At 48.9% G+C, this 26,742-nt stretch overlaps 11 protein-coding genes across 11 annotated transcripts; 4 read left to right on the top strand and 7 right to left on the bottom strand.

Moving 5' to 3' along the window:
- Positions 1–207: 207 nt before the first annotated feature.
- On the bottom strand, positions 208–3,423 carry N7537_009893 (rRNA-processing protein UTP22; the record flags this gene model as incomplete). Its single annotated transcript, XM_056900947.1, has 1 exon — positions 208–3,423. The coding sequence occupies one exon, from the start codon at positions 3,421–3,423 to the stop codon at positions 208–210; it is 3,216 nt and encodes a 1,071-aa protein (XP_056749615.1).
- A 271-nt stretch (positions 3,424–3,694) lies between these two features.
- On the top strand, positions 3,695–5,667 carry N7537_009892 (cystathionine gamma-synthase; the record flags this gene model as incomplete). The annotated part of the gene is made up of 5 exons (XM_056900946.1): positions 3,695–3,739; positions 3,786–5,169; positions 5,219–5,402; positions 5,447–5,489; positions 5,539–5,667. The coding sequence occupies 5 exons, from the start codon at positions 3,695–3,697 to the stop codon at positions 5,665–5,667; spliced, it is 1,785 nt and encodes a 594-aa protein (XP_056749614.1).
- Positions 5,668–5,869: 202 nt separating this feature from the next.
- Positions 5,870–6,790, bottom strand: N7537_009891 (uncharacterized protein; the record flags this gene model as incomplete). Its single annotated transcript, XM_056900945.1, has 1 exon — positions 5,870–6,790. One exon carries the CDS (start codon positions 6,788–6,790, stop codon positions 5,870–5,872), a length of 921 nt encoding a protein of 306 aa, XP_056749613.1.
- Positions 6,791–7,274: 484 nt separating this feature from the next.
- N7537_009890 (mitochondrial 54S ribosomal protein mL58) lies at positions 7,275–7,874 on the top strand (the record flags this gene model as incomplete). The annotated part of the gene is made up of 1 exon (XM_056900944.1): positions 7,275–7,874. The coding sequence occupies one exon, from the start codon at positions 7,275–7,277 to the stop codon at positions 7,872–7,874; it is 600 nt and encodes a 199-aa protein (XP_056749612.1).
- Positions 7,875–8,189: 315 nt separating this feature from the next.
- N7537_009889 (M20 family dipeptidase) lies at positions 8,190–9,954 on the top strand (the record flags this gene model as incomplete). Its single annotated transcript, XM_056900943.1, has 5 exons — positions 8,190–8,344; positions 8,393–8,424; positions 8,489–8,556; positions 8,603–9,720; positions 9,771–9,954. The coding sequence occupies 5 exons, from the start codon at positions 8,190–8,192 to the stop codon at positions 9,952–9,954; spliced, it is 1,557 nt and encodes a 518-aa protein (XP_056749611.1).
- Positions 9,955–10,326: 372 nt separating this feature from the next.
- On the bottom strand, positions 10,327–15,869 carry pld3 (phospholipase D; the record flags this gene model as incomplete). Its single annotated transcript, XM_056900942.1, has 3 exons — positions 10,327–10,333; positions 10,384–10,452; positions 10,516–15,869. 3 exons carry the CDS (start codon positions 15,867–15,869, stop codon positions 10,327–10,329), a joined length of 5,430 nt encoding a protein of 1,809 aa, XP_056749610.1.
- A 25-nt stretch (positions 15,870–15,894) lies between these two features.
- On the top strand, positions 15,895–17,728 carry N7537_009887 (uncharacterized protein; the record flags this gene model as incomplete). Its single annotated transcript, XM_056900941.1, has 3 exons — positions 15,895–16,041; positions 16,600–16,954; positions 17,007–17,728. 3 exons carry the CDS (start codon positions 15,895–15,897, stop codon positions 17,726–17,728), a joined length of 1,224 nt encoding a protein of 407 aa, XP_056749609.1.
- Positions 17,729–18,262: 534 nt separating this feature from the next.
- On the bottom strand, positions 18,263–19,044 carry N7537_009886 (60S ribosomal protein uL15; the record flags this gene model as incomplete). Its single annotated transcript, XM_056900940.1, has 3 exons — positions 18,263–18,481; positions 18,681–18,879; positions 19,013–19,044. 3 exons carry the CDS (start codon positions 19,042–19,044, stop codon positions 18,263–18,265), a joined length of 450 nt encoding a protein of 149 aa, XP_056749608.1.
- A 333-nt stretch (positions 19,045–19,377) lies between these two features.
- On the bottom strand, positions 19,378–22,241 carry chl1 (DNA helicase; the record flags this gene model as incomplete). Its single annotated transcript, XM_056900939.1, has 7 exons — positions 19,378–20,079; positions 20,133–20,303; positions 20,354–21,019; positions 21,070–21,708; positions 21,762–21,928; positions 21,981–22,073; positions 22,133–22,241. 7 exons carry the CDS (start codon positions 22,239–22,241, stop codon positions 19,378–19,380), a joined length of 2,547 nt encoding a protein of 848 aa, XP_056749607.1.
- Positions 22,242–24,151: 1,910 nt separating this feature from the next.
- On the bottom strand, positions 24,152–24,432 carry N7537_009884 (uncharacterized protein; the record flags this gene model as incomplete). The annotated part of the gene is made up of 2 exons (XM_056900938.1): positions 24,152–24,202; positions 24,256–24,432. 2 exons carry the CDS (start codon positions 24,430–24,432, stop codon positions 24,152–24,154), a joined length of 228 nt encoding a protein of 75 aa, XP_056749606.1.
- Positions 24,433–25,322: 890 nt separating this feature from the next.
- On the bottom strand, positions 25,323–26,516 carry N7537_009883 (phytanoyl-CoA dioxygenase family protein; the record flags this gene model as incomplete). The annotated part of the gene is given in 5 exon segments (XM_056900937.1): positions 25,323–25,511; positions 25,566–25,648; positions 25,700–25,901; positions 25,918–26,161; positions 26,215–26,516. 5 exon segments carry the CDS (start codon positions 26,514–26,516, stop codon positions 25,323–25,325), a joined length of 1,020 nt encoding a protein of 339 aa, XP_056749605.1.
- Positions 26,517–26,742: the final 226 nt, after the last annotated feature.

Below are 26,742 nucleotides of genomic sequence, written 5' to 3'. Positions count from 1 at the left end.
CCTTAGGCACCAATATCAAGATGCGAGTGAGATGTTCAGGGCTAAGATGATCATCTATTATACTAAGTTGAGGGCTAATAGTTTGATTATAATATCTCTCATTGTTCTGGGTTGAAGAAAGAAACGGAATTCGTTAGAAGCTGCTATTCATGCTTGAAATATTTTGTAGGTAATTAATGTACACCAGTTTGAATCAAAGATACCCATCTATTCATCTGCACGGATTTCAATGTTTTCGATGAGCCCATTGCCCAACTGGGCAATCTCGTTCAGAATAGCAGTCTGGTTGATTACGACCTGGCCCTCGGTATCACCTGGGGCAGTCGAGTACGCCGTCTTCAGGTTCCAGGTTCGCGACTTCAGGGTCTGCGGGTTCCAAAGGCCAGCAATCACTGCACAACGATCGTCTCCGTGGAAGAGCAAAATGCTCTGGCCGTAGCAGGCTTGTACATCACAGACAAATGACTTGATGGTCTGCATCATTCCAGCACGGGGCTCGGCCAAGTTCTTGAACTTGGGTGCCGAGGAACCGCCAAACAGCTTTGGGCGAAGATGGATGACAAAGTCGTAGGGAGCAAGCGAGGTATCGAACAGCTCGGAGACATTCACATGGTGGGTTTTTCTTCGTAGTAGGCCAACTGCTGCTTTGGTCAGGCTGGACATCCGAGCAGCCACAACCTTGGATGGCATCTCGTATTGGGTCCAGGTCACTCCTTCAGTATCGAGGTCAGAGGCGACGAAAAGGGCTAGACTGTTCATCGCAGGGTCGATACTGCGCCAGGCTGTGAAGCGAGTACGGATATTTTCCGTCACTTGTGGGGTCAGATCACCTCCTAGGTCAACAACGAACGGCTCCTGCTGCCAGTCCCACCGAGAGAGGGAATGGAGAGTTCTCAGGAATCCGGTCATGACTGATGAAGGACATTCCCAGGGGTTAGGTTGGGTGAAGGTGCGGATTACCAGCAACTCAATCAACTCGTCGCTGATTTGGGCAGTAAACAGGTGGAAATTAAACCATTGTTTGGTAAGACGAATGGTGGGCGACAACAAGGGGAAGCGTGTGCACAGGCTTCGGAGTGCTTGTGTCAAGCGCGGGGTTTGAACAAATGTCTTCTTGTAGGCGAAGAGAGCATAGGCGGCCTCTTCTCGTTCCCGGGGACTCAGATTTCGATCCTTGAGATTGCGCTCGAGTAGGGTTTGTTCACGCTCGTGGTGGATCCTCAACCGGAACAACACGCCAGAGGAATGGGGAATTTCCAAATACGCATTGTTGATTACCTTGCTCGATTCGTTTTCGAGGCCGACACGGCAAGACGAGGCAGCACCCGATGATTCCAGAGAGTCCCCGATCTTCAAAAGGAATGCAACCTTGGTCATTTGGATGGCGGCGAAGTCATCAGGCCAACGCGAGGAGCTTTCAAACTGAAGAACAACGTCGGTGGCCCCCGTTGGCCTGAGGGAGGTATAACGAAGAAGCGAACTGGCCGGCGCCAAATGACGGACCTCCAGTGGCACTTCATCCATGCCGCGGATAGATCTCTCAAGATCCTTGAAGGCATCGTCGATTGACTGGAACGCAGGGCTGGAGTATGCTAGTATGCCATCGCCATGCTCTTTGAGGAGCTCGTCATATTCATCACCAACAAACCCGAATTCATCGGTGGTGATCTTGAAGTGCCGTTGGAGTATGTACTCCAAGATCTGATAGATGATAGATGTCTCCGACTCGTCAGACCACACAAGACTCTCCAGGATGCTGCCATCCTTGAATCGTCGAAGCTCCGACTTTTCACCCCAGAAAGCTTGGAATGAAGCAGACTCTTCTTTTTCTTCGGCAGCTGGGCCGTGATCGACGATTCGTCCGACATTTTCAGCATTCAACAATAGTCCTACAGACACACCTTGACTGGACCGTTTGGGCTGCTTGGATTTGACTGACCACGAATCAATGGCGTGACTCGCAATAGAGACAAGTTTGACTCTGTCTCCCAGAGCCCGGGACAGAACATTATACAAAGCATTCTGTCCGTGAAGAGCGCGGAGCGTGTCTCCATTGAATGACTTGGGGAATGAGATCAGGCGGTCAAATCTGAGGGCCGGCTCGTCAACCTTAAGAATGAAAACCCTATCGAAGTTATCCTCTCGTGACTCGTTGAGCATTTTTAGGGTGATAGCAGCTTCATGACGCAGTGTTGTGTATGACCAAGGCGTCATTTTGTAAAGAATGTTCAATCCTCTGCGGCCATCAAAGACAACAGGTACACCGGAAGGAACTGGAACCTCTGGGCCAAAGAATAGAGGAGTGGTCAAATCCCTGCCGGCCAAAAATTGAATGGTGGCCTTGAAAATTTGGTAGCAGCTGTATGATGGCAGCAGGACCGGTTGTCCAGTCGGACCACCACCTTCAAACAGCAAAGACAGAAGTACAGTCCATTCGAAACCACCAAAGCCTCCATTCTGGAAGGGGGTATGGAAGCCTCGTTGTTGTAGCCAAGTGCGGCCAAGAATGCATGCATCGCTGAAAGAATCGCACTTTTTGGAGGCCGAGTAGATAGACTTGTGATAGAGAGATACTGTGGCATCGGAGCGGAGGCTGGCATTGTAATACGAGGTCGGTTCGCCGATCTCCGAGTTATTGGAGCCCTGGCGGATATTGCTTTTGAGCGGAAGCGTTCTTGTGATCGGGAACAATGTAGGATCGATTGCGGTCAGAATTCGGATTGTAGGTACGGACGATTCGGCTTGACGCGGTTCCAACAAAATGAGAGGGCGGAGACTGTCTCCATCCTGAGGACCGAATTTGATATCAAACCCGAAGGTGTCCGCGGTGTCTTGAATCCCAGCGGCCACGCACGCGATATAGTAGGCCCGCTTGTGGAAGTATCTGAAGTTGACGTAGTCCTTCTCCTGGAAGAGCGAACTTGGCATGGTGACTGCCAGATCAATTGGGCGCGACTCCAAACTGCGAGCGCCTGTCTTGAGAGCAAAGCTACCTACCACATTGATGTTCGCAGGCTTTGCGTATGCCATGCTGTACTTGACATCCTTGCTCGGCCGGGGCTCAGGCCATGGAACCACCAGACCAGAAGCACGTAGCTCCTTCTCGGCATCGGGGACAGATTGCGGAGACCTTTCGGGCAGGCCTTCAATTGCGGTTTTGATTTGGTGTAGTGTTTCCTGAACCTTTGAGAGTTGCTTGCTGTAGTTAGGTCTCAATCCCGCCAGTAGATCGTCCATTTGTAGCTTGAAGAAACTGGACTTGTAAAAGCCGCTGGCCATTGCAAGCTCTGCGGAGCGCTCATCTTTGCCTCGAGTCGGGTTTCGCTTCTCGGTCAATTTCGATGCCTGATTTGTTGAAGAGCTAGTAACAGCATCCTCTGGGGAAGGACTGAGCTTCCTGCGCTTAGATGTGTGGTCCGACATTTCGTGAGCGTAGCAGTTGTTAGTAGAGAGGCCGAGATTTTTTTTTTTGGGCGATAGCGGTATTGTATCTGATACCATACCGCTGACTCATTCGTAATTTATCAGGTACCCGGAGCATCGCCGAAGTCGCAAGTGGAGAGGAATGGTATCATTTACAACCTTAAAAGTCTTTTGTTTTTCTCTCTCTCTCTCCCTCTCTCTCTCCTCATTCTAAAACAAGTATCCGTAATCGATCATATTTTCTTGTGATTTCTATTTTTCAAATCGAAGAATGTTGCAGGCTTTGGGAGGATCTGTGCCTCCAAACACTGACCATGTATAGTTCCCCGCAACCCCTCCATGACTCTTCTAACATTTATAAGGCCGTCAGTGTATCGCTTCCATCATGGCGAGAAAATGTCGGCTACGAAGAAGGAGAAGATTGGGTCATAAGCAAGATGCAATGCGGTTATCCCCGATTCTTCGTTCATCCTATTATTCAAAAGCTCGCCCAGGAGATTGTTCGCCGCGTCGGTGACCCCAACCTCGAGTCTGCAACCCTATTCGCATCAGTCAAGGCAGCGCACATCTGTCACTCCTTCCTTCTTAGCAAAATCCCCGCAGAGCAGGCATACAAAACACGGATCGTCAACTTCATCCCATCCCCACATACCGAAGCCGGATTAACGGTGACGTCTTCCTTGTCGTGTGTCATTTACCCAAAAGAATACGCCCCCATTACCAAGCAGGTCTGGCAACACTCGGGCAATGGCATCTCCAGTCGACGAGGTGAGTTCTGCCTAGGTGCATTGGAGGACGGGTTTTTGGTGGAAGACAAGGGCCTGGCGACTGCGGAGTCAATCTCCCAGCGTCCTTGCAAGGGACCCCGCAGATACCAAACCGTCGGTGGAGCTAGAAAGGGCTCTGTTGGGGAATCTCCTCCCAAGTCAAACAACGAAGACGGCCGAGACTATGCTCAATTTATTGAGGAGCGGTTTGGTCGAAACCTCAGCACTTCTCTCGCCAATCAGGCCAAGCTGGCTGTTCGCAAACGTATTGCGGGTGTCTTGACAGCCGATGTTGAACTGCCAGAAGCCCTGGAGACAGCTTCATCGGAAGGTCGAGTCACCGGCATTTCTGAGGAGGATGTCCTTCTTTACCCTTCAGGAATGAACGCCATCTTTAACGCTCATCAGACCTTGTTAGCTACTAGAGGCGATTTGCCGTCAATTTGTTTCGGCTTCCCTTACACGGATACATTGAAGATTCTCCAAAAGTGGGGGCCAGGCTGCGTATTCTATGGCCACGGCTCCTCGGAAGATCTGGATGATCTGGAATCTCGACTGAAGGCTGGCGAGCGTTTCCTTGGACTTTTCACTGAGGCACCAGGTAACCCTCTTCTCAAAACACCGGACCTCAAACGGATTCGCGCTTTGGCAGACCAGTATGGGTTTGCTGTGGTGGTTGACGAAACTATCAGCAACTTTGTGAACATTAATGTTTTGCGTCTGTCAGACATAGTTGTCAGCAGCTTGACCAAGATTTTCAGCGGAGATAGCAACGTCATGGGAGGAAGTGCCGTGCTCAACCCTCACGCACAGTATTATGCAGCCATCAAGGAAACTTATCAACGGGAATACGAAGATATCTACTGGGCAGAGGATGCCGTTTTCCTGGAGCGAAACAGCCGTGATTTTATTGCCCGCATTGAACAGATCAATGCTACCTCTGAGAACATTACAGCCATGCTGAAGGAGTCCCCCCTAGGTAAGGGATTCATTTCCTTTGATTGAGAGCTAGACTGACAATTTCACAGTGAAAGATGTTTACTACCCGAAATACAGCCCCACGAAACCACTATATGATAGCCTCCGCAACCCAAATGGTGGTTATGGTGGTCTCTTCTCTGTCACGTTCCACTCCCAACCCGAGGCGATTGCCTTTTTCGACACCATCGAGGTCTTGAAGGGACCTAGTCTTGGGACCAATTTTACATTGAGGTGAGTACGCAGGCTTCCTACCTTGGATTTTGCTAACTTTTCAGCTCTCCGTACGTTCTCCTGGCTCATTACGGCGAATTAGACTGGGTATGTACACCATTCGTATGTTGACCAGGCCATAACTAACATGCGTTAGGCGAGATCCTTCAATGTCGATCCGGATCTAGTTAGAATCAGTGTTGGATTAGAAGAGGTACCTGATCTGCGCTCCAGGGTACAACGGGCCCTGGATGCAGTGCAAAGTGTTCGGCAGGCAAGTGCATAGTCTACCACAATTCAATCGAAGTTGGCATCTGCACCACACAAGGGCTCGGACTTTTCTTTTAGTATATCCAGATCCGTAAATTGCAGTATATATCACGATATAAAGCAGACTACCATAGCTTATCACACTGTACCCATGAAGAAAACGAGATCCTGCTCCGAGCCCCTCACTGTCCAACGCCAAACAAAAGCAGTTTGACCTGCTAAAATGTACGATCTAGCAGGTCATCCCCTATGGTGCTCACGGCCCGGCTTGTGATGCCCAGGTCTCCACTGGCGGTTTTTCTCAAAGCCTGTCGCATGGTCTCTACATTTAGATCTCCCCCAAAACTGCAAGAGACTGGGCTTTGGGCAGCACTAGCAGTAGGGAACCGAGTGGGAGACATATCCAGCCCTCTGACGGAGGTCGCAATGCTTGTTGGCGGCGAAGTTCCAAGTCCATGAGAAGAAGATGGAGAGCGCAACGGGGACGGGGATTGGTTGAGATCTCCTAGGCGCTCCCGATATATTATACCAGGATGAGCTTCGTGTGTTTCTGCATGCTCGGCGTTGACAACATCGGCAAAGGAAATAAAGCTCAGCCGACGTACATCTGTCGTGTCCAGTGCTCCATAATTGGACGAGAGTTCATCTCCCTCGGTCTGGCCCAAGAGATGATCGATGCCCGAGGACGACATCGATTGCTCTCCCGATAGGCCACCCGCTGGCTGATGTAGGCTATGTGTGACAATCTCAACCGAATCTGGGTCGAGGCGGTCATCCGTGATCGCAGCCGAGGATGCTTCTAAGACAGGTGGAATATAGTTATCGGTTCGAATATGCGCGGGTATGGAAGGCGACGCCTGTGCTGGCACTATATCTTCCTGCACATCTCGTTCGAATATCTGAGATGCGGGGGAATGTATACGGGGTGGCAGATAGGATGAGCTTTCGGGCGACGAGGGGTGTCTCATGTATTTGGTCGAATCATAATTTGGTGTTCGCAGAGCTTCGGATGATCTCACGGGTGATATGCAGCCGTCGATTTGATTCTTGTCCCATGTGAGAGCAGCGGGCTTCGGGGCTCGTGTGCTCGCTCCAGCCGCATTTGGCTTCTGATCTGTCTGAACTGTATAGTCCGCCATTGCGATATGATAAACTATCAAAATCCGACAGCCATGATCAATAAAGTAGAGAAAATGGGAGTTAGTAAAAGTCTCAGTGATGACATCGTGACATGGGTTGAGACATACGTAGGGAGACCAGGTGACGGGGTCCCAACAGGGATTGTGTATTACCTACTTGGGTACATAGTTAGTAGATTACATATTGTATCTGGTACTTCTGATTAAGCTGTGATGAGAGACATTTCAAATGTACTAGATACATAATGACTTTAAAATACAGTATGGCTAATACACACCGGCCCAGGGGGTCACGAGACCAGGGGAAAAAGTTCGGGTTCGAAGCGCGAGAGATGCCAACACGTCTAGTCCTTCAAACCCCAAGTTCGGTCTTACATTTAGGTCAGTTATACCAGTATAAACAATACCTATGAACATTCACTAACTCTTTCTTTTCTATTATTACAGTTTCTGTTCAATTTCCCTCCCCAATTGACCAGAAGCGATGGCGACCTTCATTGCCGCGACGAAGCGGCCATTTCTCACATTGCCATTCCTTATTCCCTCCTTGTCGGATTCATTGGCACTAGGATTTCGACGAAACCAATCCTCATACCGACGAACCAAGCAGCGACTACGTGTGAAGCCAGACTCCTCATTTGACCCGTCCAACCTAGGTCACGATCACATTATCCACAATCCGCCATCCAGTGCTCCAAATGCTTACCACACCCCATCCAAATTCTTGCCTGCCGATGACGTCCGGAAAGCATCCATCTTTTCTTCCACTGCGACTCCCAGCGCCGACGATCTTCCCGGTGTCTACAAGTCTATGCCCGAAAGAAAATATCACCTCACCCCTTCAGACATTGAAGAAATCCGCAATCTCCGCAAGAATGATCCCATGACCTGGAGCCGAAACAAGCTCGCCAAACGTTTTGAATGCTCGCCCGTTTTTATTGCCATGGTCTGCCAGGCAAGCCCCGAGAAGAGAGAGATCCAGGCCCGGATCTTGGAGGCGGTGCAATCTCGCTGGGGACCCAAGCGCCGCATGGCCAGAGAGGATCGCCAACTGCGGCGCGAGGCCTGGGGACGAGATGCATAGTGACCCGGTCCAGCTCATTGGAGAGAGGGTCTGTTCATTTTTTTCATTTTTCTTTTGTAAAGAAAATCCATGTATTCTAGCTTCCTTGTAGCATTGTTTATGTATTCCATACCAAATATGTTCTATTGATTCTATTTTCTAGGTATATAGGAATAAGTAAGGTATGAAATAGTTATATTTTATATATAAAATGTATAAAATATACCCAAAATATGTCTCAGACCAAAACAGCCCCTAGTCACATCGCACCAATAAAAAATTACGTGATAAGAAGTCACCTTCCTCTTCTGCGGTTACCTCAGGGCAAAGACGGCAATGCCCCTCTTTCCCCTCCGTCGCGTTCCATTCAAACTTCCTTTTTCCTCTCGATTTTCTCCAGCTCTTCGTTCTTCTATCTCCTCTCGCCGTTTCTTCTACGGCCATATCAGTGATTCCAAAATGGCGCCCTCTTTAGAGCCCTTTTTCAAGCAGTAAGTATGGCTATCTCCACAAAGAGACCCCAACTAACAGTCACATAGGGTCGACGACTCGTCCAACGATTTCATCGATCGTATGTAATACTGGTTTCTCGCTTTTTCAGTTTCTCGCAAGTTTCTCGCTGATTCTGGTCAAAGGTCTACGGAAGGCAGTTGCGATCCCATCTATCTCGGCACAAGATGAGAACCGACCGGATGTGTTCCGCGTGAGTCTCCCAGCAGGTATACAAACTCAGGGGTTAATCTTTTTAGATGGGACAATTCCTTGCCGACGAACTCACAGCTCTTGGAGCCGAGGTCGAGCAACGTCCATTGGGCAAGCAGCCTGGTAAAGAGCACCTCGAGCTGCCACCCGTGGTGGTTGCGAGATACGGCAACGATAAGAACAAGCGCACCATTCTGGTCTATGGACACTACGATGTGCAACCGGCTCTGAAGGAAGACGGCTGGGCCACCGAGCCCTTTGAGCTGACCATTGATGACAAGGATCGGATGTATGGCCGTGGCTCTACCGATGACAAGGGTCCCGTTCTGGGCTGGCTAAATGTCATCGATGCCCACCGCAAGGCTGGTATCGAGTTCCCCGTCAACTTGTTGTGCTGCTTCGAGGGAATGGAGGAGTATGGATCTGAGGGTCTGGATGATTTCATTCAGGCCGAGAGCAAGAAGTACTTCAAGGATACCGACGCCGTCTGTATCTCTGACAACTACTGGCTCGGCACTGAGAAGCCCTGCCTCACCTATGGTCTGCGCGGCTGCAACTACTACTCCATCAGCATTTCGGGACCCGCTCAAGACCTCCACAGTGGTGTCTTTGGTGGCTCTGCCCACGAGCCTATGACTGATCTGGTCAACGTACTGTCCAAGCTGGTTGACTCCCAGGGTAACATCTTGATTCCGGGTCTCATGGATCTGGTGGCTCCCCTGACCGAGGAGGAGCAGACTCTCTATGGAAACATCAGCTACACTATGGACAACCTCCACGAGTCGTTGGGTGCCGAGACCGGTATCCACCCCAACAAGGAGCGTACTCTGATGGCCAGATGGCGTTACCCCTCTCTGTCCATCCACGGTGTCGAGGGTGCTTACTCGGCCCCCGGTGCTAAGACCGTCATTCCCGCCAAGGTTATTGGTAAATTCTCTATCCGTACCGTGCCCAACATGGAGAGCGAAGATGTGAACAAGCTGGTCTTTGATCATATCAAGGCCGAGTTTGCCAAGCTGAACACCAAGAACACTTTGGATGTTTGGCTGCAGCACGACGGCAAGTGGTGGGTCGCCAGCCCCAAGCACTGGAACTTCTCAGCTGCCGGCAAGGCTGTTCAACAAGTCTTCGGAGTCGAGCCTGATATGACTCGCGAGGGTGGAAGGTAGGACTCTGTTTTCCCACTAAGATAGTTTCACGGCTAACCCTTGATAGTATTCCTGTCACATTGACCTTCGAGCAGGCCACCGGCAAGAACGTCTTGCTCCTCCCCATGGGAAGCTCGACTGATGCTGCCCACTCTGTCAACGAAAAGCTTGACAAGAGAAACTACATTGAGGGAACTAAGCTGCTGGGAGCTTACCTACACTACGTTGCGGAAGAGTCTACCTCTTCATAGTTTACAAATATTTCATCTGCTATATTTGCGGTCTTTACTAAAGTACAAGCCATTTCATCATGACCCTGGAATAATATATCTATTTGCTCATCACACGGAGAATATACTATCCATGTATTCGAAAATGGTTGATTACTTATATTGCGCTGCTTACGTAGGGAGAATACAACGAACCCCCCCATGAAGCGCAGACAACTCCAAAGGATGATTAGCCAAAGAGCCATCGAAGAAGATCTATGAAAATGAAAATGCATCAATCGCTGTAGTGGCGCTCGAGAATTCCAACGCAGACACCAAGTAGACAAACACGAGCAAACGATTAAATCAAGAGCAAGACGCCGTCAAGTGCAAAAAGCAATTCGAGATTCGAGATTAGTTGCTATATCCGTCAGTATCCTGTTTAGGAGTCAATAAAGAGGAACAACTTACTAGATCTCCAGAGGAGAGATCTGATCCAAAGCATAGAGCCAGTTTCCACCTTGCTCCTCTTTCTCGAGCCTGTAAATAGAATTCGTCAGTGGATATGTCCTCGGGCCCAATGAGAACGAAGTGGAAACATACCAGTCGTAAGGCCACATGATGAGATGGCCTTGAGTGTCGTTAAGGAGATCTTCCGCGCGACCCTTATCCAAATACTCGTCTGTACCGTGGGGGTCACGCTTCGAGCCAATCGTTGTAGCTCTGCGTCTACGTCTCCGAGACTGGCTCGCCGAGTTCTGATTCAGGTTCACGGCTTCAGAGTAATCGACATGAGCCGGGGTTGTTCGTGGCTTCTCGATGTCCTCACCGGTAGCGACGCCATTCTCGTCACTAGTTCCATTCGGAACGTTGGCCAACAGGTTCGGGTCGGACACCGTCTTGAGTGTGGCCTTCTCATCGATAGACGATAATGTCTCCTGCTTCGCTAGCTGCTCAGACTGAGGGCGACCAGCTTCATTCCCAGATCCGGCCTTCTCGTCAATTGACTGGGGGCTCTTCAGGTCTGCCTGCGGTCCTTCGGCCCTAGGGGTAATGAAAGACATCTGAGAAGCGATCGACATAGGAGAGCTGACCGGAGCACCAGCTGGGGGAGGGCCATTTTGTTTCTGTTGAGGCTGGGCTGGCTTATTGCCTTGTTGGTTCTGCATCTCTGCAAAGCGCTCGCCATATGTGGCGTACTCCTTGTACTCCTTCCAGTTCTTTACTTCGCTGTCGGGCATGCAGCGGAACACAGATCGGTAAATTTTAGTGTTCTTCTCGGCGACGGCTTGCCATGTATCCAGGTAGAAGCCATCGATGATCGGGTCTCTCATGCAGTCATTGTCGATGAAGATACGCTTGAGGTCTGGAACAGTCGGGTGGTTGTGCTTAGGGGTTTCATTTTCTTCCCTGGGCATGTTCAAACCGGTACCGTTAGTCTCGGACTCGCGGCTCGACGATCCATTAACTCCATGGCCTTGTGACGGTGCGTTCGCATTGATCTCGGAGTTAGGATTGGTCTCACTCGATGACCCAGGTCTGCGGTCCTTGCGGGTCAAGGGTGTTTGAGGAGGCTTTTGCTGCGATGATCTCGGCCGCTCAATAGTGCCCTTCCCTTCAGGAGCGATGGGTGAAAGCAGGGCTTCCTTTCCATTGGCCTCTATCTCCGAATCACGACCAACGGCTAAACCAGCCCGAGCAGCGGCTGCCAGATTATCGGGACCATCACCTTCCACGTCTTTCCTGTGATCAGGATTCTCAGTGACGCGAGGGTCGGCAGTGAGTTTACGGTTCGATTTGAGGTTAGGGTTAGCACCCTGCTCCCAATCGACATCATGGTTGAAGCTATACATGTCCTCAGAGCGAGAAAGGAACTCATCCTGGACACGATGCCGACGTTCGACCATATCCCTCTCATCTTGTCGTTCGATAGCCGAGGACGCCGAATTTCTTCGCTCTCGGTTGTCAACTGGGTGCTCACTCCCCTCGGCGACCTGGATCTTGCGTAGCTCTTCTTCAGTAGCAAAGTCATGTTCCATGAGTTCATCGACATCAATTCCGAGATGTTCTCTCATCAGACGCATACGCAAAGTATGTGGGAATCGACCAACAAGGTATGGCTTGCCATTCATGGACGACATGATCATATCGGTGTCTCGAACGACAGATGCAACCTCCGAATCACGCGAACCCAACATGGATCGTTCGTTGATGTTTGCTGATCCAATGATAGCAGCACGATCGTCAACGACCATGCATTTGGCGTGAATATAAAGTTGCTCAGTCACCAGTGCCTTTTGCGGTCCAATCTTGCCCCAAGTTCGTAGACTGTAGAACTGGATATAGTCCTCTGGCTCGATTCCAAGAGCACGAAGACGGCCGAAAATGGATGTCTCTCCACGGCAGATACTGCGGTATTGACACTGCATGATAAGGCGAACACTTGTTCCACCTTCACTATCCACGGTATTCTGGAAGCCTGGCATCAATGGGATGACAATGACGGCGCGCCATGCTTCCTCATTTTTGGCAGCTCGGACGATACGTTCCACTAGGGCATCTCCAATGAGGTTCTCAATCTTCCGGCCCTCAATCTCGCAGGTGCTGATGAAGAACTGATTCTCGATATAGACGAAATGCTCGGATTCCTCAATCAACTTCACATAGGCATTCATGATGCTATGCTCGACAACATCGGGTGTTCCCGTCGACCACATACTGCTAGAACGGAGAATTTGTACCTCACAGGTTCCATCAAGACCTAAAGCTTCCAAATCAGCGGGGTTGAAATCGGGCGGCGGCAAGAGGAAGGGCGTCGGGCGCGTGGGCTTTCGCTGGCGAAGAATGTAGTTCCAGCGTTGCACGAAATGACGAGTAAGATCCCGAGCAGGCTGGCCCACGACATGCATAGAAATGTCATGCCACGGCATCCGGGGCACAACATTGCGGTCATACATCTCCTCATACGGCTTATCCAGGTCATAGAAATCTTGGATTCTAGGATTGGAGTAATCCTTGCCCGGCCAGAGTTGACAATGATCCGCATCTTTGGGGCCATCGGTAGTTTCAAACCCGGTAGGCTTGTCATCGGTCAACTGGTGTTGAGGAGTATCCCAACGCCCAAAGCACAGATCAATACCCCCAACAAAGGCGATAGTGTGGTCAATAAGACAAAGCTTCTCGTGGTGGGCCCAGAAGAAAGTGTTTTGGCGGAACTGATTTGGTGATCGCTGAACAAAGATATTGGGGTGAAGATCAAGGAGAGAGAACTTGGAATACTCCGAGTCAATGGGAATGGCGGAGTTGATGTTGCGATACATGATCACGAAGACTTTGACGCCTTCCCGAGCTTTCTGTTGGAGGAGACGGTCCAATCGCCATTTTTGGCTGATGGCAGCAGGCCGACGCATGTAAAGCTCTGGACTCAGCCACCAGTCATGGATATAAATGACATCCTTTGCCTGGTTGATTGCTCGTGAGACAACCCACATGTGATCTCGTGCGTCAACCAGCCACTGCGCAAAGCAGTTTTGTCGCACAGGCGCGAAACTGTCGAACCGGTTGGGGCGCATCCATGGAGTATTGGCAACCATGAAGCGGATTGAGTCTTCAAACTGTTGGAGTTGACGCTCATTCCGGGCGAGCAGTTTGAGCTTCCGTTCAGAGTTCTCAAGTCGGAGAGTGTGGTGCTGAGGGTGTCTCGCAGACTGCTTTGCAGACTTGGCAAGATCCTTTGGATTTTGCTTGCGAAGACTAAGCTTCGGTGTCTGAATCTTGAAATGGGCATCTACCAGGAAGACATCATAAATATTCATCTCCTCGGGAGAGTCCACGCAGACTACATAGCTGTGCCTGACCAAAAACCACTTGGGCGAATGGCGCTTCTTGACCAAAGACGGGGTAAGTGCCTTTCGGAAATCAAGACCCTTGGAGGACTGGATTATCAGGAATCCTTCCTTGCCATGGTAACTGCCCTCTGCGGCCAGACGGACACCGAGAGCAGACAGTTCCAGGAATTTGCACAGGCGATTGCTGTCAGCCCTGAAGATCAGGAACCTAATCATCTTTTGCAGATAGACCTCAAGCTTCTTTCGCTGCTTCCCAGGGTATGTCTCTTTCTTGGCTCCAGACACACCTTCATGGGTGGATGAAGGTCCTGCGGCTGAGTCTCCTTCTTGATTCGTGATGCTAGACTTTCTTCGAACAAGCGGACCAGAGGCCCGACGTTGGTGTGGCTGTTGATTCTGCTTTTTCTTTGTCGGAGGCCTCTCTGTGCCACTCATCCCCTCCGCACCAGTCTCATAGCCACCTTCTTCATCTTCATCCTCGAATTCACTTTCAAGGCCTCGCACACCTCGCATGTAGGGGAAGGCACTTCTAGGGAATCGAGGGAGACTTGGGCTGTTTTCACTCGTGCGTAGCTGAATGTACTTCTGAGTTCCCAAATGAAGTTTATACTTGAGATGCAGATTGGCAAAGTCTCTTAGTGTGCGGAAGATGATCCATTTCATGCGAGTCATCCCACTTCCGTACTCCATTTCAATTCGGAAGACCAAATGACGATCACCGGAGTGCGAATCAATCCGGCTGTCCGTAACACGAACTTTCAATTGCTCCAAAAGAATTGGAATTCTTTTGCTGCCATGCTCATCTCGTTGGAACGCGCTGGCCAGTATAAGCGCAGCAGGCACTGCTGAAGCGAGTTCAGCAAGCAACTCTGCGGATTTTTTATTGTCCACTGCGTTCTCTGGCCTTCGTCGCTGCCCAATGAGTTTCAGACCGGCTTTGATTTGCTTCCATCGCTGAGCACTGGCACTGGTGCCTCGCTCGGTTCGATGGCGTCTCCAGCTCGCCGTTAGGCTCTCATCGTTTCCAGATGGTCCGGCGAACCCGGTCAATCGCCTCAGGTTGCTCGGGCGCTGTTCGTCCGGATTGCCGTCTACGCGGTCAGTGTAGCTGGCAACCCGAGTATTTGCCCATGGGCGGCTCCTCATCCGCCGGCTGAGCCTCTCACGGCCTTCATCTTCTGAAACACCTTCGCGCTGTTGAGGTGTGAAGTCTGTGGTGCTTGCTCTTCGGGGAAACAGATTAGTGCGGTAGTTCTCGAAGGGTGCAAAGGAGGATGAGAAGTGGAAGGATGGTCTGCGCGTTGTTTTGGGCGTTGTAGGGGCGGTGTTAGAGCCAGTTTCTTCCTCCCATTGCTTCTTCCGCCGTTGCGTTTTTCTCTTTTCACGAGGATCACGTTCCTCGCCGCCGCTCTCTTCCGCGTCGGCATCTATTTCACTGCCCTCTTCTTCCAGAGGCTCCGGGAAGCGGAATTCCCCCCTTTCCGACCCGGGGGTAGCTATATCGCCTGGTGCTGAGCGAAAGTCCGTACTCACGCCGCTGGGAGACCTTGAGTGTGACGCAAAGTTTGGTGCAGTAGCGAGTAGTTTCAGCTTGCCAAACAACGACTGCTTTCCTTTGGCACCCTGATCATCATCGTCGTCGTCGCCGTGTTGGGAGGCGGGTCGAGAGGGGGGTCGAGATTGTGGCCGGGAATGGGATGCGTCAGGAGCCTCTGCGTCTGTATCTCTGAATTGTACACTTTGAGCACGGGATGGAGGGGACATTCCGGGTTTAGACGACTGGCGTTGATGGCGACTCCACGGTTGGTGGTCCTCGGCTGACCGGTTTGGTGGTCGCATGCTCAGGGATGACCTGCCTCTCGGTGAGCCATGTTTCAAGGATGATGGACGTGCATTTTCTTTGTCGCCTAGTATTCCAGCTGTTTCATGATCGCCTGTGGGTTGGGTGGGTTGGGTCTGCTTGATCGAGGTCGGTTTCTTGGATTCGGTGGGAGAAGGCAACGGAGATGCCAATTTTGATTTGTTTGAAGTCAAAGGAGGCTCTTGCTTCTTGGTGTCGACCTTCAGTGAGCCAGTTTCCACATCTTTGTGAATTGAAGAGGCCGACATGTTTGGATTCTGGGACTAATGCACGATGATTATCAGTTGCAGTTCACGGGGGGGGTCAACCACTTTTACTTTTGTACGTACTCAATACACGATCGAGAATGACTATGTAGTGATCATTGTCCTCCCTTTCAAAAACAAGAAAATCCAAGAGTTTGAAAAGGGTTTAAAGAACGTGTTGACATTAAAAGGAGCATAGCTAAATTGGTTTTAGAGTGGAGTTTCCCAGCCGTTCTCCGACTGGAGAAGATGCGGGCGGTCAGTTTGGAAAAAAGGGGGTTAACACAGTACGGTTTATTTCTATGTATAGTATCTATATTGTAGTATGTTGTATAGAATACGGACTATTGGATTAAATTAAATAATTCCAAAAAGGGTTTCTTTTTTAAAATGAAATGAAATTGTCATCTATGGCCTCGATCGAGGACCTTGGAGTAGCAGAGTAGAATTCAAAATTTATATATTAAAAAAAAAGAAAGAAGGAAGGATTAACTTACAAGAAAAATGAGAATATAGAGAAATATATCGTAATAGTCTTACTATGTTACTATGTTAACCTTGGAAGTATCTAAAGCAAATGGCCTCGGCTTTGGTGTAGTATATACCCGAGTTGCCTTTTATACTCTCCCATTTTATCTCCCCACTATGTAACCCACCTCTCTTCAACATATTTCACCTTATATACCCTTGTGTTCTTCATATCTGTTCAACCATCATGACTGATCCATTAAAGTCCTTGAATGATTCAGACAGACCCATACCAGCCGCCATCTCCCAGAAGGTCTACGCAATTGCTGGCATCTCAGCAACGGTTTTTGGACTGGAAGAGCTTCGCAAAGAGGCCTCAGAGGTCGCATGTCTCTGGCTTCTTCACCCCAGATTAGCCACTCAGGAGCGTATGACTGGCATTGCCAATTCCGCCATCACCGACTGGAACACTAGAAACCAGGACACACCCTCGGCCAAAGGCCTGATTGCTGTCTCGTTCGACCAGCGAAACCATGGTGCCCGGACGGTCGACCCTCTTGCCAATGAGTCTTGGAAAAAGGGGAACCCCCGACATGCCCAGGATATGTTCTCCATCTTCCGTGAGTGAAAAAAGACTTGTAAAATAAGATATGATATTCTAACTCTAACTAGAGGGCACTGCAAGAGATACATCGGTGCTCATGGACTACCTTCCCTCCTACACATTCCCCAGCGGTGAGCATAAGATCACCGAGAACTTAGTTCTGGGAGTCTCACTGGGCGGGCATGCAGCATGGAGCTGTCTTTTGCACGAGCCTCGAATCAGCGCCGGGGTCGTCATCATCGGCTGTCCGGACTATATCAATCTGATGGCAGACCGCGCACGGCTTTCGAAGCTGCCATCATGGACCAAGAGTGACCCGCCTGGCGCGGAGGTCCTTGGCTCAGAAGCCTTGCCGACTTCTTTCCTAGAGACCGTCAACCGATATGATCCCGCCGGTATGATGCTGAAGCATGTGGATTGTGGGTCATCGACTGGTCCTTTGCGCGAAGGCCCGTTGCCTCAGCCTTCAGAAAGTGAGCAGCAGGTGCTCCGGCCAATTCTGACTCGTGCCTTGGCTGGCAAACGCATTTTGAATCTGTCTGGTGGCAAGGACAAGCTTGTTCCCTATCACCGTGGAGAGCTATTCCTCAACTGGTTCAAGCAGACTATCTCGTCCGATGGGTGGTTCGGCGATGGTGCGGTATCTTTTGAAGATATCATTGACCGGGTGGCGGGCCACGAGGTCACCCCTAAGATGGCTGACGAGGCCGTTCGATTTATCAGTGAGACATTGGCCGCAGGTCCCGAGAAGGCGGGTCGACGGGGTTCGGTGCGAGAGTCGAAGATCTGAGCACTAAGCCATGGTCAGGGTTTCGATGTCTACGTAGAATGAAATTAGATGTGATATGATCAGACCCATCAGTTCGGTAGTTTTGTAATCATAATCGGACAGATTGGTAGACCCCAAATCTACGAAGATGACTGTAGCTTATAACAGCAAACCTGAACAGTAACCTTGGAAAGCCTTTCATGCCCCAACAAGGTAGCCTCAGTCATCCTACACGAGCGTGGTTCAAGAATTCAGAACCAACACTCTGCCCTCCAATCATGACAATGGACATGAACAACAGTTGAAAAAAATCCTCCTTATGGTATTTGTTTAACACACTGATGAAATCGTAAGGGCATTCGGAGGCCATATGCTATGCTGATTGCATACAAAAAAACCCTTTTTATTTTCGACCGCCCGAACCGACTTGGTTTCGGTTCGGGCAGATCTCATTTTGAGTTCCGATCGTCCTCCATGCTGGCGAACGAACACAGCTAGGGCTTCAAATTGCCCCTATTCACCCGCCTTCTCCAGAAATTCTCGACGAATCAACGCTTATGCGACGAGCTCAACAACACCACCGGCGGCCTTGATCTTCTCCTCGGCGTCACGGCTGACGTAGCGGGCACGGACGACGACGGGGATCTGGGGGAGACGGCCCTTTCCAAGAACCTTGGAGAAGCCGAGGGGCAGGAGGTCGATGACCGGGGCGACGTCGGTCTTCTGGCCGCTCAGGTAGGCGTCACGCTGCTCAGCGGGGACAAGGGACCAGAGCTGTAAAAAAAGAAAAAGTCGCAAGTCAGCGATAATTGTCCTTCTCAATAAAATTCCCAGCTTTCTTCATATACTTGTAGATTGGCCTCCCTCCTCTTTTGCATATTGTCGCCATTTGCGCACTTCCACCTCCAGACCAATCCACAATTTCTTCTCCTTCATATCCGAATCGACTCGCAAAGATGTAGATATAACGTACCTTGTCGACGTTGATGGTAGGCTTCCAGAACTGCTGGTTGGTCTTGTGGAAGTAACGCATACCAACCTTACCGAAGTAACCAGGGTGGAACTTGTCGATGTTGGTACGGTGGTGGTGTTGACCACCGGCCATACCGCGACCACCGGGGGACTTGCGGTGCTTGCCGACACGACCGTAACCGGCAGACACATGGCCGCGGCTGTGAGAGAATGAGAGGTTAGTGATAAGTTGGTGTGATATTGCGACTGGGCTATGACGAATTTGGCTCTTCTGGTCGCGATCGACGAGAAAAGAATTCGATTCAGACGGCACAGGAAAGGGTGTCGACTCACTGCTTCCGGGTGTTCGAGAAACGGGTAGGCATCTTGTCGGCGGGGGTGTGACAAGACCGTTGATGTTTGGCGTTGAAGGGATCGTTCCGTCTACAGGATGTTGAAATCCAGGCTTAGAGTGTGCGCTAACAAATTCGCTTGTCTCGTGATCATGGAACCCTAGCCCTGGCTTTGTCAGAACTTAGGTCATGTGTAATACACACCGCCTTTATTCAATTCTGCCAATCTTTTACAACTTAGGGCTTTTGCTACATCTGCGCATGCCAAAGCAACGCGAATTTTATGCGAAAAATATGATGCTGTGTCATTTGTATCATTTTATTATTATTATTATTATTATTATTATTATTACAGTGGATATCTCGCTATTGCCCTTTTTCAGCGAAGAATTTTGAAAGTCTTTGCACGGTCATCTGAGCCGCCCGCGTGGGAGGTGCTGGGACCAAGCTTCCTCTAATCCAACCAGGCAGTTTTTGCTGGATCCGTGGCGATTCATACCGGCGGTCGATCATGATGATAGCAGCGTAGTCGTTCACGTGTCTGATGGCTCGACCAATGCACTGGTTCACTGCTCGCATACATGAATTCTCGTAAAAGTCCCTGCCCGCTGCCTTGCCTGCTGCTTTCCTTTCCGGCTCGGACCCAGAAGTTTGTTTGTAGGTTTTCTCCTCCAGGTACTGGATTTTGGCCTGCCATAGAGGGCTGCGGATATTGGGAAATGGCAGCCCGATGATAAAGACGCCCCGCCCAAGTTTGTCAGAGAAATTAATGCCTTCTGACAACTTGCCACCCACGATAGATAGCAGCAAGGCTCCTGATCCTGATTCAACGGCCTCGGTATACTCTCGCAACAAATCGTCTGTAGTTGTCACTGCTTCGCGAGATTCGTAGAGAATTTTCTTCTTTCGTTCCAGTAGATTGAGAGTGCTTTGGCCGTTCCCGTTGGGTATAGGCTTCTTCCAGACGCTTAGAACATGACTGAGATAGTCATAACTGGGGAAGAACGCGACCACCCCGTCTGGAATGACTTGACAGAGGGTTGCTATCGTACGCCCAAGGTCGGTGATCTGGTTGATACGTAAATAACAAAACTTTCCGCAGTATGGACCCTGGTACATACCATTTTTTCGGAATTTCGTGCCTCATATGTAAAATCAAATTCGTTTCTCATCAGTCCTTGAGTCAAAGATTGCGCCACCAAGTTGGATTTTGGAATGACGTGGCCATAACTGAATGTCCCTAGTCGTTCTGGGGGCAGATACGAAAACAAATGATTCACATAATCTGACATCTGTTGATGGCATTAGAGAGTTGCGATATCAAAATACGAACCGTACTTACAGGAGACATAGTACCACCGGCTAGAATGACGGCCCTAGCGTCTTCGGCAATTTCCCGAAAGTGGTTCGTAGGGTCAAGAAGCATGTATTTCAACAAAACATCGTCTTGACTTTTCTGAAAGAAGAGTCGTCCCTCTTCCGAGGGGTTCATAAGAGGAAGAAGGAAGCTTTGAATATGAAACAAAACCGGCATTGTTGTTTTATCCTTGGGTCGACCGGGCTGTGGCTGTTGCGAGGATTCAAGATAGCCGTCAACTTTCCGGGCGAGCTTGCTCTCTTGCAGATATTTAGAGAGCTTGTAAGGGTTGATTTGGTCAACTCCCTTTCCAGCCATGAGATCTGACGTTTGCACTGAGCCTTCCAGCGGTCCTTTTCGCTGAGAGATTGACTTCATATGCTCCGCAATGGAGCTCACCAACCGGATGACTTGAGCAACATAGTTCCGATTCTTCCCTTTTAGTCTGTTTTTGAACTTGCGGGCATATGTTGTCAGCTGTCCTATGGCAGTCTGCAGTTGACTTAGTGAGACAGTCACCGAATGAATGCCAGCTATTGCATCCATGAGGTTGTGAGCTTCATCGATGATGACTATATGACCTTTGACGGAGAGATTTAGGGCCTCACGAGCTGATCTTTGTAGCAACAATGGATATGGAAGTGTGACGATCTATTCTTGGGTCAGAGCCGATGTTATACCTGTGAGTGAGCGAAACTAACCTCGCTGTGTTTGACAACTGGACGAGATGCATAGTAGGGACATATTCCGAGCTTTTTCCCAACCTGGGCAATGTCTTCGATGTCTTTGACCGTCGCCAAAGCATGGTCCCTGAACTCAAGCGCCAGAGCCTCATCGTCTTTGGAGGGAATAAAGGAACATTTCTTGTCGGTTGCAACACTCGCTTGCTGTAAATCCAAACATCTTTCGTTAATTGCGGTGTTGTTCTCCAAGGCCCGGACTTTGGGGTTGATGCACAGGTTCTTTCTGGACCCTAGCGACAGGTGTTTCACACGCTCTTCGAGTTTGGAGAGGTCATCTTTGCTCTCTGGATCGAGATCACTTGGTATACTGGATGGGAAGGTGACTCGCCGCAATTCACCGGCAAACTGGCTTAGCTGGGAATGGGTTCTTGAGCAAAAAAAGATCTTGATCTCATCATCTCCGTCATCTTCATCTTCTTTCTTTTGTGTTGAGAATTTCCCCCGAAACCGTTCCAGCAAGGCTAAAGTGCTTGCAGAGAGACCATCGGAATTCCCAGAGCCATTCTGCTTTTTCTGATTGTCTGTGTCGCTATCATAGTCATCAAGAACAAATTGATCGTCATCGTCAACAAGTTCCAGTGCTGAGTCGTCAAGTCGCTATTTTCTAGTTGGTATAACAATCTTGCATCCATCAGGAAACTCATGCATACCTGCTTTTTACGAGGTCGGTCTGCGCTATCCTGGGCCTGTTTTAAACGTTCTTCCTCTTGTCGAATCTTGGCCAATCGGGTCTCGAATGCTTGTCTCTTTTCGGTAATGGCACGCCTGGATTCCCTTTTGGCATGTTCTATCATCCACTCGGGCTCATCGTCATCGCCTGGAATGTCAGACAGCTGGTATGTAGTCATATGTTTCACAATGGGACCCACATGTTGCATCAACGGTTTCCTGGAAGGCCTTTCGCTTATGATCTCGAAGCCAGGTCAAAGAACCACAGATTAAACTTAGAGATTTTCCAGTCCCTGTATATATAATATGTTTGATAAAATAAAATAGCAAAATAAAAGTAGTTCTAACTTACCAGTGGGGGATTCAAATACAGCGATTTTGCTATCTTCCAGACAGGCGTAGAGGGCCTGCATAAATTGTAGTTGAATATCGTATGGCGTATAGGGATGGTGGAAATCCATAGTGGAGATGATATCCAGTAAGAAAAGAGGAATAGTCTTGTAAAGGAAGGAAAAGGGAAAAGATAAAAATAAAATGGGTCTATAAGGCAGAAGGGAAAAAGAAGGGAACACTGAAAAAAACCCAAAAAAACAACAACAACCGAATTACATTAACTATACGGAGTAATGTTGTATGTAGTAGGGGTGTTGGAAATATAAGGGACCCAGTAGTTACTCCGTATGTACGCAGGTATCAGAGTTCCTCTGTCACTTGTTCGTTTTAGTCCTCAGGTCTTGCCGCTTTTTGCTCAGTACAGTTGAGCACGGCCCCTCTCTAACCCACCGCTCATCATCTGAGAGCCCTGATTCGTCAAGACTGAGCTGAGCCACAGTTCCAAGGATCCATGAAATCCACCTGGGCAAACACGCTAGTTCCATCATTTTAGCCTCCCATCACGAAAGGCCAGGCTTCATTAACGTGATTATTCATCCTAAACTGGCTGCTTTGATTGTGCCACGGAATCTGCTACTTGGCCACCTAATTAGTACACTGTTCTACTCTAAATACTTCGCGTAAGCTATAGTGATCGGACCGATTTCTCGTTCATATCTACCCATATTCCTAGGAACTTGAAGCATGTACGCCTACGGTAACTAAATTTGATTGATCTAAACATATTGTCTCTTCTTTCAATGCACTAGAATTCGTGAAATTTGTCAAAACTCTAGTCACTTCTTATCAGTTGCCTCGGAATCATGACAGCATATTTCAGCACAGAATGCCCTCAATTCGCCTAGCACTCGCATTGCAAGAGCGCTGTGATCTTTGATATACTCAAAGAATGAGAAACAAGTTTGAATTCTGGCAATATATTCCTCTGCTACATTTGAGTCAAGGCGTTTTACCTCTGCTGCAAGGGTCAAGGCAACAGAGAATAAGGCAGAGGTTGTTGCCCTAAAAAAAAAAGAAAAAAAAAAGGGGGAATATTTAGTTGAACAGGTCTAATGAAAGCAGAAGAAGAATTGAGACTCACCATGGACGATGGCGTGCCAACACAACCTTGTGTTGCTTGACCATGGACACAATCGTGTTGGCCGAGTCCAAACAGATTGCTTTTGACCTTGCAAGAAGGACATCCGAAGAGGATGCCCATCGATGTTGTAGGACTCGGTTGACCTTCATTTGAGAAAATAGAGATGAGAGAGACAAGGTGGTTTGTTGCCACAATACGCAGGGCGGATGTTTTCCCCTGTCTTGGCCTGGTCCTCCAGAGATCTCGAGAAGATGGGATGGCAATTGTGAGATGATATTGGCCAGGGCTTCATCCGCTGTCAGAACAAGGTCTCCAAGAAGATTATCTCCACCTAGATTTTCAATGGCCGACATTTGGATTCGAAAGCGATAGTTCGATTGGGCTATGAGGATCATAGCATTGTGATAACCCATTGGACGTGGCATTGTGATGGCCGTATTCGGCTCGTCAATTAATCCTGTCGTTAACTCTTCATCTGATAGGACCAGTGGTAGCCTGACATTGGAGTCCGCTTCGTGGTTGCAGGGCGGATGCGCTGGTATGGACAGCCATTCACAGATGATCAAGGTCCACCAAACTCATCGACTGATCTCTTGCATAACAGGGTCGTTTGCTATAATGGGAGGCTCCTGATCCATTCCCAAGATCTGTCCTATCCTTATTCCTGTTACTTGAAGAACTGGTTGAAGATTAAAATCCCCAACATTTTTAGCCAGTCCGATCAGTATGGTAATGGCCTGTACTGTCTTGAAATCAGGATTCCGCATGAAGTCAGCCTCGTTGAGGAAAAATTAGCGCTGTGCTATACCAGTATTGAACAAGCTCAGGTGTATTTTCTATGATGCATCAGACTTGAGAAGGATTGACTTGACTGGGGGAAAGGGTGGGGAGTCAAACCTAGAGGTAGTCTTTTCTAGCCTCATCCTCATCCATAAACATAAGACTCATCTATGATCAATCAGATCCGTTGCTCATAGGAAAAAAAAGGAATATTTTCTCACTGCTATGAAGCCAAAATATACAGCAAGCCAGAGAGCATCGCAATCAAGGAATATCCCGCTCATCCGAGCAGACTCGTGCTCCTGCTCGAATGTTTGTAGATGAATAGCAAAATGGATCCACGAGGTCCACGTAAAGCTGTGATGCAATAGAACATCACTGCCTTCTTTGCTTGGCATCTGGATATCTGTTCGACTCCACACCTTCTGATGATAAGCGCTTTTTCCATGTTGCAAATTCGTCTGAGTTTCGAGTATTTCAACAGAGGTTTCCCATCTAGGGTATGTAGAAGAAGTTGATTTCCGTCGTAGGTTGGGTTTGAATAGATCAGATTTTAGTCGATTGTTTTCTTGTTGGAGCTCAAAATACGATAGAACTGGCTCTTTCTGCTTTGCACCGTCTCTATTTTAGCACTGGTTTATATACCATATCGCTTGACACTCCTGGTAACTTGGCCTTTGACTTTGACAACTTCTCTTGCACATGTGGTTTCAAGGCCTCTTGCAAGACAAGTTCCACATGGGATCTGCTTGTCGCATCTCACCCGACGTTTAGCACATCTAGAGCAAGCAGTGGGTGCCCTTTGACTCTTTCTGGCTGTCATTGAGAATATAGGGAAAACCAAAACAGACCCCAAGGCCTAAATGCAGCCCTGGAAGTATTTATCTATGACTTGGACACATCCTTTGTCCCCGAAGTCTGGGTTGAGCTGATTGGTCTTGATAACCTTGGGACTTTCGGTGATTGGCTGATACGATTACTCCTTATCGAGGTCGTAGGGCTGCCGAGGTCACGAGGTCACCAATCTTCCAAGGTTCAAAGTTGGAAGTCATTTTGCTTAGCGTGAGAGAGGAAGTATATGGTGATTAGCACTACTGAAGCTAAATAAGATGAGAGCAGTCGAATGTCTGAAGAAAAATAAAAATTCAGACCTCGCCAAGCTTTGATTGGACTCGCGTATGGATGAGACTAGTGACATGAGAGGCCAAGGTTTAAATGTTACGCCAGAAGTAATTGATTGTGAGAGGAAGGGGAAACTATCTAAAGGTGTGGAGGTAGAAAATATGAGCTATGAGCGAGCAGATGATCTAAAATCAAATGTTTCGTAGGGAATTTTCCCTGCCAACTTTAGCACCAGGTCTGTCTCAATCGGCACCTCATTAAGACGCTTTGTCAAATCCCCTTCTTCTTCTTCTTCTTCTTCTGGGCAGTGTTCGTCACTAGTTTCAGTGAATAGATTGTCATGGGGCCAATGAGTCTACTCAAGAAATTAACAAACTGCCCTTTTATACAAAAGAGACAGGATACTTACTGTTCCAATTCGCTGGTCAAACGGTTCACCCTTTTGCTTCAAGATATCAGCTGTCGCAAAGGAAGCTGGCGTATAGCATGCATCTATGACAGTTAGAAAAAGAAACCCCACCTGGATAAGAGAAGAGTACTCACAAACAACGGCGCGTACGTTCTGAGTTGATGGAACGCAATTGAAATGCATAGTACGAGAATCCCAGAGAATCAGATCCCCGGCTTCAGCAGTGACCTTGTGAATCTCACAGCCTCTTTCCTGGAACCACTTCACCTCACCCTCGTCAAAGCCAAACCAATCGCTAGGTCCCCACGTTTCTCGGCCAATTGTACCCGAGTGAGTCTTAAAGAACTCGGACATAAGCTTTGTGGATCCCCTTTATGACGAGAAGACCCCCGTCTTGAGGACCATTTGGAGCAAAATTGAGAATACCCTGGACGCACTGCATGCCCTCTCGCAGCGGGCTTTGATCAATATGTGGCCAAGGTTGCGTTTGTGGCAGAGTAGTGCCAGATGGAAGCGTGAAGTTCATCCCATCAAAAGAGACTAGAAGCTTGTCGGTTCCCCACAGTTTTGCGAAGGCTTCGATTACTCCGTCCTCCCTGATAAGATCGATTTCGATGTGTATTGCTAGATATGAGGATTGAAGACTTACGTTCGGGCCTCCCATATAAACTTCTCATGTTGGATACGATATCCATGATACATCCCCCCCCCCCCCCCCCCCCTGATGTGTGTGGGTAAATGTTGTTCAGTCCAAGTTAAGCGATTGTTCCTATCAAACCCCAAAGGGAAACTTTCCAACCACTGAAACATCTTATCGATGTAATATTCACATCTCTCTGGCAAGATGGCGTTTTTGACCACAACGTATCCATTTTGGAATAATTCATCTCGCCAGTCTCCGTGAACTTTGGAATCGTCCACGGTAAGTTGATTAACTATTCGATAAGGCATAGTATAGGTGTAAAACTGGGTACAAAATTAAGTGCAAACCCGAGTGATGATGGAAATAAGAAATGATTGGATAAAGTACTTTAAACAGCATTTGATGTTTTTATCTTTCCTTTATTTAAAAGCCCAAGTGTGATACTCCGGGGGATGTCCCCCGGACCAGTTGACGGAAACTGCCGCGTAGATAAGCAAAATCTCGCGCGAGTTTCGGGCGAGTTATAAGGTTCTT

Source organism: Penicillium hordei, assembly GCF_028827395.1.
Source record: "Penicillium hordei strain IBT 12815 chromosome Unknown utg000005l_segment0_segment0, whole genome shotgun sequence".
Taxonomy (NCBI): Eukaryota; Fungi; Ascomycota; class Eurotiomycetes; order Eurotiales; family Aspergillaceae; genus Penicillium; species Penicillium hordei.
The sequence above is the reverse complement of the archived record's forward strand: the minus strand, read 5'-3'. Positions and strand labels throughout refer to the sequence as shown.